At 57.0% G+C, this 13,308-nt stretch overlaps 2 protein-coding genes across 2 annotated transcripts; both read left to right on the top strand.

Moving 5' to 3' along the window:
* Positions 1-49: 49 nt before the first annotated feature.
* B4GALT2 (UDP-Gal:betaGlcNAc beta 1,4- galactosyltransferase, polypeptide 2) lies at positions 50-9,989 on the top strand. Its single transcript, XM_010862591.1, has 7 exons — positions 50-905; positions 1,407-1,762; positions 1,965-2,200; positions 5,445-5,635; positions 5,777-5,899; positions 6,011-6,115; positions 8,888-9,989. Exons 2-7 carry the CDS (start codon positions 1,459-1,461, stop codon positions 9,036-9,038), a joined length of 1,110 nt encoding a protein of 369 aa, XP_010860893.1. The 5' UTR covers positions 50-905; positions 1,407-1,458; the 3' UTR covers positions 9,039-9,989.
* Positions 9,990-10,241: 252 nt separating this feature from the next.
* Positions 10,242-13,291, top strand: CCDC24 (coiled-coil domain containing 24). Its single transcript, XM_010862589.1, has 6 exons — positions 10,242-10,706; positions 10,919-11,094; positions 11,234-11,350; positions 12,025-12,099; positions 12,693-12,747; positions 13,064-13,291. Exons 1-6 carry the CDS (start codon positions 10,566-10,568, stop codon positions 13,208-13,210), a joined length of 711 nt encoding a protein of 236 aa, XP_010860891.1. The 5' UTR covers positions 10,242-10,565; the 3' UTR covers positions 13,211-13,291.
* The last annotated feature ends 17 nt before the right edge of the window (positions 13,292-13,308 follow it).

Below are 13,308 nucleotides of genomic sequence, written 5' to 3'. Positions count from 1 at the left end.
CCAGCCTCCCTTATTGTCCTCGCTCCACCCCGGCCTCGTGGCGTGGGGAGGCGCTCCACTTACGTCGCCCCTTTGCCTCGACCCCCAACCCACATCCTCTTCTCCAAGCCCCCTCCCCCCCAGGCTCCACACCCACCTGGTCTTCGCTGCTTCCCTGTCCAGGGGTGCCACGTGTTCAGGCCACTCAGCCTTCCAGCCCCGCCCAAACACCTCGCAGCCTGACCGGCAGCCTGACCCAAAACCCCTGACCCGGAGGGAGTGGTGGGAGTGTTTGCACGTGGGTCGGGGTGTTGTGAGCTGCCAGAGAGCCTGTCTGTGTGACTGTGTAAGCCCGGGAGCGCGGCTTTGTTTGTGAGTGGGTGACTCGGGGCATTATTGTTACCGTCACCCAGGCGTGTCTGTGACTCTTAATGTAGTTCTCTGTGTATCTGAGTGCAGCTACAGTGTATCTGACTGTAGCTGGGACCCAGGGTGTTTGTGTGTGATAGATACTGTGTATCTGAGGGAGACTCAGCCTGCTCTCTGAAGGCCTGCCAGAAGTGCCCCCAGAAGTGTTACTGCTGTGGGACCCCCAGTTAGAGCCATGGCCCAGGCAAAACCCTCTCCTGACATGCTGTCTCCAGGGGCCAAGCATTTCCCTTTCTGGGAATCAGAACCAATCCTTGAGGTCTTATGGGAGGGATGTCCTGGGCCCCATCCTGTCTTTTCACCTCTTGCTCCAGAGGGAAGTGATCCCATAAACATCTTGTTCAAATTTGGGCCACCTGCATGCTGAGGTCCACTTCCCAGCCTTCTCCCAGATGGCCTGGCCTACTCCCCACTGGGACCTGACCAAAGAAATCACTGCCCACCCCCATGTTCCAGAAGGACTAAATGAAGTCTTGAGTACCAAGTGCTCTGGCATGGTAAATACTCAGTAAATGCTCTTCTTTCCTCAGACCAGGACTCCTGGGTTGAGGATGCTACCCTGTGGGCGTTTGTTCTCTGGGGCACAGAGAACCCGTGTGGGTCTGCACATAAGTGTGTTTCTGTGTTCAGATATGAGCTGGTGTGATCAGAGGTCATGTGCCCATGATCCATGGTTGGGGGGGAGGGTGTGAAGTTGGGTAAGAAGGACACTGACCCAAGTGTGAGGGTAGGTGAGGCTCTCCATGTGTCTATGTGTCAGTGAGGATGAGGAAGGAAAGCACGTGTGGGTTAGTACTCAAGTGTGTGAAGATGCATGAGTAGTGAGTTGCCAGGGACCGTGTGTGTGTATTTACAGGTAGAATTTAAGTCAAGGGGTGTGAGCAGGTAAGTGTGAGCATGCACATCTAAGAATGTGAGCAGTGCACAGAAGGTGGGTGGGTGGCCTTGCCCCTCTGGCCCTGACCTGCTGGATGTGTCTCTCTCCCACCCCTGCTCAGGCCGGCAGCCGGATGCCCGGGCCCATTGGGCGGGCCGGCGGCCGCCTGCGGGATGAGCAGACTGCTGGGGGGGACGCTGGAGCGCGTGTGCAAGGCCGTGCTCCTTCTCTGCCTGCTGCACTTCCTCGTGGCCGTCATCCTCTACTTTGACGTCTACGCCCAGCACTTGGCCTTCTTCAGCCGCTTCAGTGCACGAGGCCCCTCCCGTGCCCTCCACCCAGCTGCCAGCAGCAGCACCAACTGCTCTCGGCCAAACGCCACTGCCCCCAGCTCCGGGCTCCCCGAGGCTCCCAGCGCCCGGCCCGGCCCCACGGCTCCTGTCCTGCCACCCTGTCCTGACTCGCCGCCTGGCCTTGGTGAGCCTGCGGGGTGGGGCTTGCCTCTAGAGGTGGGCCAAGGTCTGGGGGAGTGGAGTCTTGACCCCCGGGGGCGCCACAGGTGTTGTGTGTTGGTAGAGGGCTATTCCTGGGATTCCCTGGCCCACCCCAGGTAGAGGGAGGGGGCTGGCGTCCTTGGGTTCCGATGAAGACCTAATTCCTGCCCCTGTCCTGCCTGCAGTGGGCCGACTGCTGATTGAGTTCACCTCACCCATGCCCCTGGAGCGGGTGCAGAGGGAGAACCCAGGTGTCCTCCTCGGTGGCCGCTATACGCCTCCCGACTGCACCCCAGCCCAGACGGTGGCAGTCATCATCCCCTTCCGACACCGGGAACACCACCTACGCTACTGGCTCCACTACCTGCATCCCATCCTCAGGCGACAGCGACTACGCTATGGCATCTACGTCATCAACCAGGTGCGCAGCCGCAGCCTCCAGGCTGGTCACCGGCCACCAGGGAACCCCCGAGCACCTGTGGGGAGGGGCCCACGTGCCTGTTGGTGCGTCTGTGCGGTTGGGGGCATTCCTGAATGCCTGGATAGCTGTGTGGACATGCGATGTACGTGTGGGGGTCCGTGCATGTCACTGCGTGCACATGTGGGTTTGCATGTGCCTTCAGGGGATTGCATACGTGTTAGTGGTGGTGGACACATGGCCAGGTGTGCGTAGCCTCTGTTGTGGGTGAGTGCCATTGTTTACCTTTGGTAGGCCCCACCCCATGGTGGTGGTAGCTTAGGGTACACTGGCTATGAGATATTGAGGGTCCTGAGCAGAGAGAGAGTTAGACCTGAAAGAGAGATCAAGACTGCCTTAGGGCCAAGTGCTGAGCACAGCTGAGATCCAGGAATTCAGCTCAGGCTCCAAGCCCGCTGCCATGGGCCTGGCTCGGGCTGGCTTCTGGGGCCTGGAGAAGGTCTGATACAGGCCCTCCTCCCCACAGAGAATCCCCAGACTTGAACTTGGATCCCTTTAGACTCCAGGACAGTGGTGTGTCACTGGAGTAGGAGCAGGGAGCTGTGAAGCGACCAAGTGGCCCAGTTTAGCCCCAGGGTGGGAAAGTGACCATTGAGATGGGTCTTGAGGGATAAATAGGCATCAGCCAGTGCAGGGACTGGGGAAGGCAAGCATTCTAGGCAAGGGACAGAGGAGGCCCCAGGCCCCAGTGAGAGAACTGGTCTCCTGTGTTTGGGAACTGTCAGCTGAGGCGAGAGATGCCACATGCAGGGTGGGTAGCAGAGGTGAGGTTGGGAGGACTAGTGGAGGCCACAGCCACAAGGGTCCCAGGAGGCATCTCAAGCAGCTGGATTCCAGCGTGAAAGTGATGGGGCACCGTTTTGTCTTTTTTTGGCTATGCTGGGTCTTCACTGGGGGCAACGCAGGCTTTCCAGTTATGGTGTGGGCTCTAGAGTGTGTGGGCTCGGTAGCTGCAGTGCACAGGCTTAGTTGGGATCCCCATGGCATGTGGGATCTTAGTTCCCCAACCAGGGATCAAACCCATGTCCCTTACACTAGAAGGCAGATTCTTAACCCCTGGACCACCAGGGGCGTTCCCATAGTGAGGTTTTAGGGAGAGGGTAATGTGTATGTGTGCTTCTTAGAAAGATTGCTCTGACTACATGTGGACAATGGGGTGGAAGGGGAGTGGGAGGTAGGGCGCCTGGTTGGGAAGAGGCTACTGTGTTCAGGGTGGAGGTGGTGAATGTGCCTGTGAGTTGGGCAGGAGTCGTGCAGATGAGAGGAGAGATGTGATACAAGTAGCTGAGAGGAAAGGGAGGTGCCAGGACACCTTGAGGCTCTCTGTCTTGACTGCTGGCCCCATGTATGGTTGCGCCTGTGAGATGGGAACACAGGATCTGGGCCGGGTCTGGGGGAGAATGTGTCTTTTTTGCATGTGATGAGTTTGAGTGCCTGGGGGAAGTATAAGAGGAACGGTCAGCAGGCATTTGGACAAATGAACTGACCTAGGAGTGAAGTCTGAGGTGGAGAGGGATCTGGGAGCCACCAGTATATAGATGGTCCCTAAAACCAGCCATGTTCAGCCTGCCTGGGGTGGGGCCTGGGACCTGAGAGGAGAAAGCCAGCATGTAAGGAATGGGTGGAGAAAGACCACAGAGGCTGCAAGGGTTGGCCAGAAAGGTTCGAGGAGACCCAAGAGAACTTGGTGTCCCAGCACCCAGGAATAAGCGTCAAGAAGGCAGCGTGGCAGCTGCGTGAGCGCTGCTGGGGGAGTAAGGAAGGATGTAGACCGAGAAGCGTCCAGTGGATTTAGCAACAAGGTGGGCCCAGCGAGAGCCATTTCAGGGGCATGGTGGGGGCGGAAGCAGATTGCAGTGGGTTGCAGAAGGAATCAGATCTGACAAAATGCAAATAGCCAATTGGAGACAACTCTTTATTAAAAAAAAAAAATTCTGCTGAGAAGGGAACGCAAAAGGTAGGGTGGGGTCTAAAGGAAGGGCTTTCTTTGGGTGAGAGAGAAATGGGCAGGTTTATGAGCCCTGTGGGAGAAACCTAGGGCTCCAGGGTGGTGAGAGAGGTTAGGAAGGAGTGCAGATGGAGAAAATGGACTATTGCTCCAAGGGCTGGTGGGAAAGAAGGTTCAGGGCAAGGAGGAAAGAGAGCAGGTGGGGCCGGGCCGTTCAGGGTCCAAGGGAGCAGCTCTTGCTCTCTTGGGCCCAGGTTGGCTGGTAGGGGGCTACTACTCCTCTCCTTCCAAGAGAGCCTACTTGAAGACCAGGAGCCTCTCTGGCTCCAGCCTGGAGATCATGGGTTGGTGCAGGGACTTCAGGGGCCAGCCAGCTCCTTCCATGAAACCCTCCTTCCTCTGGCCAGAATTCAGAGTTTGGGGCTGCATGGCCAGGAGGCCAACCTCAAGGAGACCTGATCCCACAGCCCCATTTCTTGGGGGACTCCAGGCTCACTATGCCTCTCATTTTATTGGGGAGACAAGTGAATTGAGCCTGGTCCCAGAGGCTGCCCAGGGAGTTGGACGTGAATCTACAAGAGCCAGAGGGGACAGGTGGCTCATCTTAGATGCTGGCCATTTGGGGATGTTCTTTGTTCATTTCACTCCATGACATGCTCAGTAGGGAAGCAGTGTGCTCAGGGCCACTCATCTTTAAGATCCTCACTGGCACAGAGAAGATGCCTGGCACCAAGGACAGGGCCAAGGGGCACGATTGAAGGAATGAATGAAATGACAGCCCTAAATTGCAACCGTTTGAATGGACCTGGCATAAGTGAAGCACAGGGGAGGGAATGAGTAATTATACTGGGGCGGGGAGGTTTGCTAACAGAGGCCTTTCCAGACATGAATTTGAAAAGTGGAGAAGGAGAGCATTCCAGACAGGGGCAACTGCTAACACTGAGGCCTGGAGGCAGGAAAGTCTGGCATGTTCTGGGGTTGTGGAGAAATATAGTATAGCTGGGCTTGAGGGGTCTGAGGTCATTGGCCAGAGAGGAGATGGAACCAAATTCTAAAAGGCTTTGCAAAGCTAGGTCTAAGATAAAGAGCTGGATTTGATCCCGAGAGTCTGGAGGCCCCGGTGGAGGATGAGTTGACGGGTAGTGCTAGGTCTGCAGGGACTACTCTGGATAGTGGTCAAGTGGCAGATGTTTCCAAGTCTCAGGCCCAGAGCCGACCTGTCTCCTCCACCAACCCCAGCACGGTGAGGACACCTTCAACCGGGCCAAGCTGCTCAACGTGGGTTTCCTAGAGGCACTCAAGGAGGACTCCACCTACGACTGCTTCATCTTCAGTGACGTGGACCTGGTCCCCATGGATGACCGCAACCTGTACCGCTGTGGTGACCAGCCCCGCCACTTTGCCATTGCCATGGACAAATTTGGCTTCCGGTGAGGGCTCCCTTCTCTGCTGGACCCAGGCCTCCCTGTCCCGCCCCGGCTGTCACTCCCAGCCCCTTCCCCTGCTTGTTGCCAGACCTCTATCTGGAATCCCCTCAGGTTCCTCATTGATGCATGTCTTCCGTGCCCCAGGCTGCCCTATGCTGGCTATTTCGGAGGTGTGTCGGGCCTGAATAAATCCCAGTTCCTGAGAATCAATGGCTTCCCCAACGAGTACTGGGGTTGGGGTGGTGAGGATGACGACATCTTCAACCGGTGAGCGGGGGTGGGGTGGGGAGTCGATGGGGTGTGGATGGTGGGCACAGATTGGGCGGGGCTCTTCGCCCATCCTGGTGCCCACTCCAGCCCGGCTGTCCTTGACCCCAGGATCTCCCTGGCTGGGATGAAGATCTCGCGTCCAGACATCCGCATAGGCCGCTACCGAATGATCAAGCACGACCGGGACAAGCATAACGAGCCCAACCCTCAAAGGTGACCCCCCAGCGCCCTCAACCCCAGCCGTCCTGGCCCCTTACCCATAGAGCCGATGTCCCAGTGCTGCTGATCCCCAGAGGTGATCCCAAGGCCCTGATCCTTGACTCCTGATGACTCCCAGCACCCCAACCCTTGGCCCTTAGTCCCCAGCTCTACTCTCACCCCTGGCCTGATTCTGCAAGTGACTGAAATTTAAAGGTGGGGCTCAAATTGTCACTGAGTAACTTGCATTTCTCTTGGGCCCTCACAGATCTCACTCCAGCCTGAACAGATAGGACAAGAGACAGCAGGCCCAGGGCACAGCTCCAGGGCCTAGGGACCCAACAGAGATTGCCCCGAGCAGTGTGGGGTGGCGGGAGTGGAAAGACACTGCTGAGCCCTCTGAGATTGAATAGGTGGCTGGTCTCTGAGGAGGAAGCCACATGGGTGTCTTAATGGTGGCTGGGAGAAATGCCTGAGGGTATGTGAGATGGGTGGTGGAGAGCAGGAGGCATGTTAGGGGATCCAGAGCACTCAGACCTAATCCCTGCTGGGCAGCTTGTGTGAAATTCAGTCTAGGGAGGGAGACCAGCAGATACAGCACAAGGTGATTTGGGCAAGGTGCTGTCCTGGCAGAAGAGGGAGTGATGGTGGGAGGCTTCCTGGAGGCTGTTGTTCAGTTGCCAAGTTGTGTGCCCGACTCTTCATGACCCCATAGACTGCAGCATGCCAGGCTCCCCCGTCCTTCACCGTCTCCTGGAGTTTGCCCAAATTCATTCCATTGAATCGGTGATGCCATCCAACCATCTCATCCTCTGTCACCCTCTTCTACTTCTGCCTTCAGTCTTTCCCATCATCAGGGTCTTTTCCAATGAGTCAGCTGTTCACATCAGGTGGCCAAAGTACTGGAGCGTGGAGTATTCCTGGAGGAGGTGATGGTAAACTGGAGTTTGAAAAGAGTTATTCATTCTACAAATATTTGTCACACACCTACCTTGGGTACAGTACTGTATTCACCAGGCTGATGGAGGAGGCTAGTCTGGATAAAAGGAATCAGATGTGTAGGAGTCTGGAATGTGTACATCCATTGTATACGCTGAGAGCCTGAAACTCTTTATTATTACATTCTCAAGGCTGGGAGTGACAGGAGGGGGGTCACTGCTGATCCCAGGTTGGGAGTTTCAGTTTTGTCCCAGGGGTGCTGGGGAGTCACAGAAGGGCTTTCATATGGGGAAGGGATGAGACCACATTTGGCTTTGGAAGGATCACCCTTTGAGTTTGAAGAAGGTGAAGGACTGGCAGGGCTGCTGAGTGGAGCAGGAGGAAAGTAGACCAGGCTCAAAGGAATCAATGGAGCCCAGGGGGTATGCTGCATGTGAAACTGGCATGCACCCATCAGACCAGTACGAAGTTTTTCTCTGAAGCCAGGGTGTCAGAGTGGGGAGGGAGGTGGCCGTAATGATGTAGGGTTGATATCTGGCAAAAGCATGAAGTACTGGGCATCCAGGGAGCTGATGAAAAAGCAGTTAAGTTAATAACTATGGTGAGTAGGGAAGGGACGACAGGCTGGGAGAAGAGGGGCTTTGGGGTATCTGAGGAGGGGCACTCAGTGTTAGGCTGGCTCCAGAGAGGGATCTGAAGTGAGCCAAGAAGGATGGAGAGGATCAAAACAGTTGGGATGAGGGTGGCAGTGGGGCTTTAGAAGCACAGGCCAGAGTCCATGCCTCGGTGCCATCCTTGGTTAGTGATATCTGCATGGCCGAGATAGCAAGCTATTTCTGGCTTAAGGAACTCTGTGGATGCTGGTTTCATCTAGCTGGTTGCTTTTGCCTCAGATCTAGGAGTTCTCCTGGATTCTTCTTGCTCTCACCCTACATATCTGGACCATCAGCAGGTCTTATCAGTGCCGCCCCTGCAAGGTACCTGAGCCGGTCCACTTTTCCCTTTACTTCTGCACTAGTGCAGGCTCTTTGTAGCTCATGTTCCCTGGCCCTCCCTTTCCCAGACTGGGCTAAAAATCCCTCAGTGTTTTTTAACTCACAGAATAAAAAGCTGTTTCCTCTGACTTACAGAGGCTTGCCCATACATGCTCTAACCTCCCAGCTAATCTTACTCTGGGTTTTCTCCTTGGCCCATTAAGCTCTAGCCACTCTGCTGTGCAAATTCTCATTTTCAGTTTAGGGTCAGCCTGTGCTTTTACCTCTGCTGTCAGCTTGATGGCCCACACCCACCCCTTCCATGGCAGTCATCCTGTCTGCCGTTTCCCTCTGCTGTCTCCCTCAGTGTTCTGGTGTCTTCCTTGTCTATTACTTGTCTGCCCTAGTGGTAAAGACTTGCCATGAGAGGAAGGACTTTGCAGTTCTGTTCATGGCTGTGACCTTGGTGCTTAGAGAGGGCCTGGCACACGGGGACTGCTCAATAAATAGATGGTGAAGGCATGATTAAAGGATGAGGAACAGAGAAGGTGGCACAGAGATGGTGGGTGTGGGGAGTAAAGATGATGCATACGATACAGGACACGTTGTGTTTGAGGTGTCTGTGGGGTACCCTGTGTCTGGGTCTGCAGTGAGAGAAAAATTGGTGAGTGTGTCATGATTCTGGACTGAAGGGGGTGAGATCTCTGTTTTGAGGGTTGTTGCAAGAGCCAAAGGGCCCCAGGCAAGTGGAGGGGGTAGCGAGGAGAACTGAGTTACCCCAGGAAGATGCCAGGAGGGCATGAGCCTTGGGCCCAGTGATCCCTACTGGGTTTGGTGGTGAGCCCTGATCTAGACCCACTTCTATCCTGTCTAGGTTTACCAAGATTCAAAACACGAAGCTGACCATGAAGCGGGACGGCATCGGGTCAGTGCGGTACCAGGTCTTAGAGGTGTCTCGGCAACCACTCTTCACCAATATCACGGTGGACATTGGGCGGCCCCCTTCGTGGCCTCCTCGGGGATGACACCAGTGGACAAAGGCTCCCAGTGCCAAGGATTGCCTGTCAGAGGACTGACCTACAGCCTGGCTGGCAGCTGCTCTAGGGTGGATCCCCCAGGACTGAGACTGTGGGCTCTGTTTTCTGAGGGTCTTCAGTAGGCACCCCCCAGCTGCACTTGGAAGTTTCAGAACCTACTTTGGGGGAGCTTCCATCCTGGGCAGGCCCCTCAAGGGTGGCCGTCTCTGGGGTCAACCCTTCCTGCTCCTCCCTCCCCAGTTCAGCCCCCCTCACTGTCAGGGTTGGGTCAGCCCCTGCACTGCCTCACCGAGTGGCCTGGGCCGGGTCACTCCACCTCTCTGTGCCTCAGTTTCCCCCCCTTGAGTCCCCTAGGGCCTAGAAGAGTGGGAGGTATGACTAGGGGGCAATGTCGCTTCCAGGGGGAATTCTCAGACCTGAGGATCCCCCACACTCCCAGGGGAGGGGAAACCTTTTTCACTCAACATTGTAGGGGGCAAACTCTGGGGTACCCCCTGCTGAGGAGCAGCCCCAGGAGGGGACCAGAGGGGGTGCTGTGTCACGGCCTGGGATCTTGGGGTTGGGCTTTGCATGGGGGCGGATGGGGCTTGGATCAGTTGGGTTCCAGCCCCCCCCCCGCCTCTCAGAGAGAAGGCAGTAGCCCCAGGACCGGCTCGTGTTTGTACATTGCACAGAAACTTGTGTGGGTGCTTTAGTAAAAAACGTGAATGGATAAGCCCTTTGTCTGTTTGGGGATGGGGATCTGGATCCCTAATCTCGGATCCTGGTGTGTTTGGGGAAGGGCGCCTGGCCCAATCTGTCTGGTCCGGACTGTCCTGGTTCCCCAAATCCCTAGAAGCGCAGGGGTTCACTAGACTTACGCGGGCTGGAAAGACAAATTTTACCCTGCCGCTGCCTCCTGGCCGGAAAAGGCAAGGAAGTAATAAACCCACCGGGCTCAAATTTCTCGGTTCTTTCACCTGCCCTGGCGTCTAAAGGTGCCCGGGGATGAAAGGTGCTTGGGGTCAGATTGATGTGCATGGTTGAGACTTGGAAACCACCTACCACGGCTGTGGGTTGGGCTTTGTTAGCCGGCACCGCCTGGAATGGGCGGGCCCGGGACTCTCTGGGGGCGGGGCTTGGGGCTAGCTGGCCCCGTTTCCCGGGTGACGGCCATGCGGAAGAGGCGGAGCTAGGGCCCCAGTCCCGCCGCCTGGCTCCCGGGGCCGCGACCTGAAACCGTGGCCTCCGAGAGTCTATCAGTAGTAGGGCAGAAGAGCGCCAGAGGCCAGCGGCTCTGGACCGAGCAACTCTAGTCGTGGGGACGGGAGGCAGAATAGAATGGGGCTTGGGAGAGGCCGGTCCGAGTGACAGGCTGGGGGCGTGGCCTGTGAGACCCGGAAGCGGGCGAGGCGTGAGTGGGCGTGCCCGGCCCTGGGCGACTAGCGGTATCCCAGTAACCCAGCGCTCGGACGGGGGGTCCCGCAGGTCCAAGCGTGCGGCCCCGAGTCTGGGGGGCGGCGGCGCGGGCGGGCCATGCCTGGGGACTCCCCGTCGCTGTGGGAACTGGTGGAAGAGCACGTTCCGCTCCCGGAGCGGCCCGAAGTGAAGAGAATTCTAGGGGAGACGACGGTGGATCTGAGCCTGGAGCTTCGGGCAGAGGTGGGGCGTAAGAAGGTGGGCCCCACGGCAGATCTGTCCCACGACTTGGATGATTTGCTCACCTTCTATGGGTCCCTAACCCTGCCCAGTAACTCTCGAGCTCTTGTCGGATCTCATTGTCTGCCTAACCCTCTCCAATTTAACTGCCCTGCGCCTCATTCCCCCAGCTCCCCTGCCTCCCTTCACTTCCCTCCGCAGTCACCGAGGTGTCCCAGCTCTCCTTGCAGGTGGTGATGTTACGATCATTGCTCCAAGAGGCTCGATCTAGCCAAGCCCCTGGATCACGCCCCACCTCTGACCTCTCCTCCCTTCTGGCACCACCGCCCCTCGTAAGAGATCTTGTGCGCCAGGAACTGCGGCAGCTGCTCCAAGGTCTCCGCCGGAAGGCCATCTGTGAGGGCAGGTTGGAGCTCCAGACCTGGGGCTGGGGCCTGTGTCCAGAACTCAGATGGGCTAGCCTGGCAACTGACAAGTGGCCAGGGTTACCTTTCCTGTGGTTCCCTGGAAGGAGCCCCTGAATTGCCTTTATGCATCTTCTGCAGGGACCAAACCCAGGCTTGGGTCCAGTATAGCCCCAGGGTCCTGCGCTTTGCCTTGGAGGAGCCCAGGCGTGATTTGCCAGAACAGGAGATGTTCCAGATGAGAGCTGGTGACCCCAGGTATAGTAATAGGAGAGGCGGGATCTGTCCTTGCTGAGCAACGGACCCCGGCCAGCTGGTAGGTCCCACCTGCGGGCATGGAGGAGCTCCTGGTCTGGGACTGACACTTCTACAGCCACCTGTGGTAGGAGTCAGCCCATGAGGGCTGCAGAGACTCAGGAGACACGTGCCAACCCTGGGAGCTTGGTTCGATCTGGGTTTTAGAATATGAGGAACAGACTTCCAGACAGATACAAAGAGAAGCACTTTGCAGGAATAGGGTGCACTACACGCAGATATGAGTGGAAGGAAAGACTTCATCCACTGGCCAGTTGTGCCTCAGGCTGGGACAACCAGGCTGTGAGGACTGGGGACTGAATGAGATAAATGAGCAGCAGCATGTTCATCAGTGAATGGTAGCAACTTACTTCTCACACATCCTTATGAAGGGGATGATGTCCCCTTCATAAGGGGACATCATGCTCAGAAAGGATGATCGACTTTCCCAGGCTCATACACAGTAAAGGGTGGCAGAACCCATGTGCAATCCCAGGCTCCAGATCTCCTCCTTTTAGTACCATCTTGTATTGCCTTTGTGAAAAAGCACAAAATTGTCTAGGAGAAATGGCATTTGTGTCCTGAAGTCCTGGGGTGAAGCAGCATGGGAGAGTGAGGTTGACTTCATCTGCCAGCAGCTGTCACCGGGACCTCAGTGTCATCAAGGACCAGCTGAACATGTCCCACATTGATCAGGTTGCTGGACACCTGCGGTGAGGCCCCCAAGTGTGTGCAGTGGGGGTGGAGACAGGCAGGGTGGGACTGTGGATGGACCCTGATGTACTGGGACTACTGGGAGGAGAGGGGAGGGAACACACCTGGCTGGGAGACCCAGGAGAGTGGGGCTGAGAGGTGGAAAGGGCAGGGTGCTGATGAGGTTGCTGCCAGGAAATCAGTCAAGTACAGATGCCTACATGGGCCTTGGCCTGAGGACTCTTATCCTGGGAGGTGGGAGAAGATGACACATAGCAGAGTTTTTAAAGCAGGGGCAGGGCTGTGATGCGGGAAAGAATGGAGGCAGGAGGACCCGCAAGTCTAGTCCTATCGTGTAGAAGAGAGAATGCTGCTCCTCAGGGTGGGCCCTGGGAGGTGGGCAAGGAGAGAGGACACACCCTGCCCAGGAAGAGGCTAGCGGGGCTGCAAGGCTGTGCTAGAACAGCATGAGGGCAGCAGAGGGAGAGGTGGGCTGTGATAGGAGGGCCCAGAGGAGGCTCCTGGGGAGGCCGGGGGTGGGGACCGCTTGGAGGGCTCTGCTGAGATACGGGTCTGCCACACTGCTTCCGGTGCTGCACTGTCCATGTCCCAGGGCCCTCCTGGAGGAAGAGTGCCGCGCGCTGGAGAGGGAGATTCCCATCCTGCAGGTGAGCTGCAGTCCTGGGCCGCCCTGCCCCCAGCCCTTCTGCTGAGCGTAGACACCCCTGTCTCTCACCCAGGGCATGAGATCCACACACATGGGTCTGTGTGTGTCTGTGCCTGCAGAGGTTGTGTGAACCCTGGGTCCGTTTTTCCCGTGTGCACACTTCTTATGTGTGTGATCCCTAAGTACGTGAACCCATATTCCAGTTGAGTCCCTAAGTCCGAGGTCAGCACTTTTAGATCAACTGCTGGGTCTGCCCAGGTCTTTTGCCTCCTTCTCTTCCCCAAGTCTGGATTCAGGCCTGCCACCCCCTTGCCAAGCTCAGCTTTTCAGGGAGAGGCTGGTGTTCCTCTCAGGAGTGCCCCCATGTGGTTGGGATGAAGAGACTGCACGGGCTGGTTCCTGCGCCCCACCATGGGGATCCTGGCCTGGGCACCCTGCCCAGACCTGCCCTGCCCCTGTCGTAAGGCCAGGCACTAAGCCAGCTCTCCCTGCAGCGCTGCCTGGAAGAAGAATATATAGGGGCCGCTCGGCCCTCTAAGCCAAGCCTAGAGCCCACCCTCGC

This window comes from Bison bison, unplaced genomic scaffold (assembly GCF_000754665.1).
Source record: "Bison bison bison isolate TAMUID 2011002044 unplaced genomic scaffold, Bison_UMD1.0 scf7180017864484, whole genome shotgun sequence".
Classification (NCBI taxonomy): Eukaryota; Metazoa; Chordata; class Mammalia; order Artiodactyla; family Bovidae; genus Bison; species Bison bison.
Note: the sequence above shows the minus strand (reverse complement) of the source record. Positions and strands in the feature narration are given on the sequence as shown.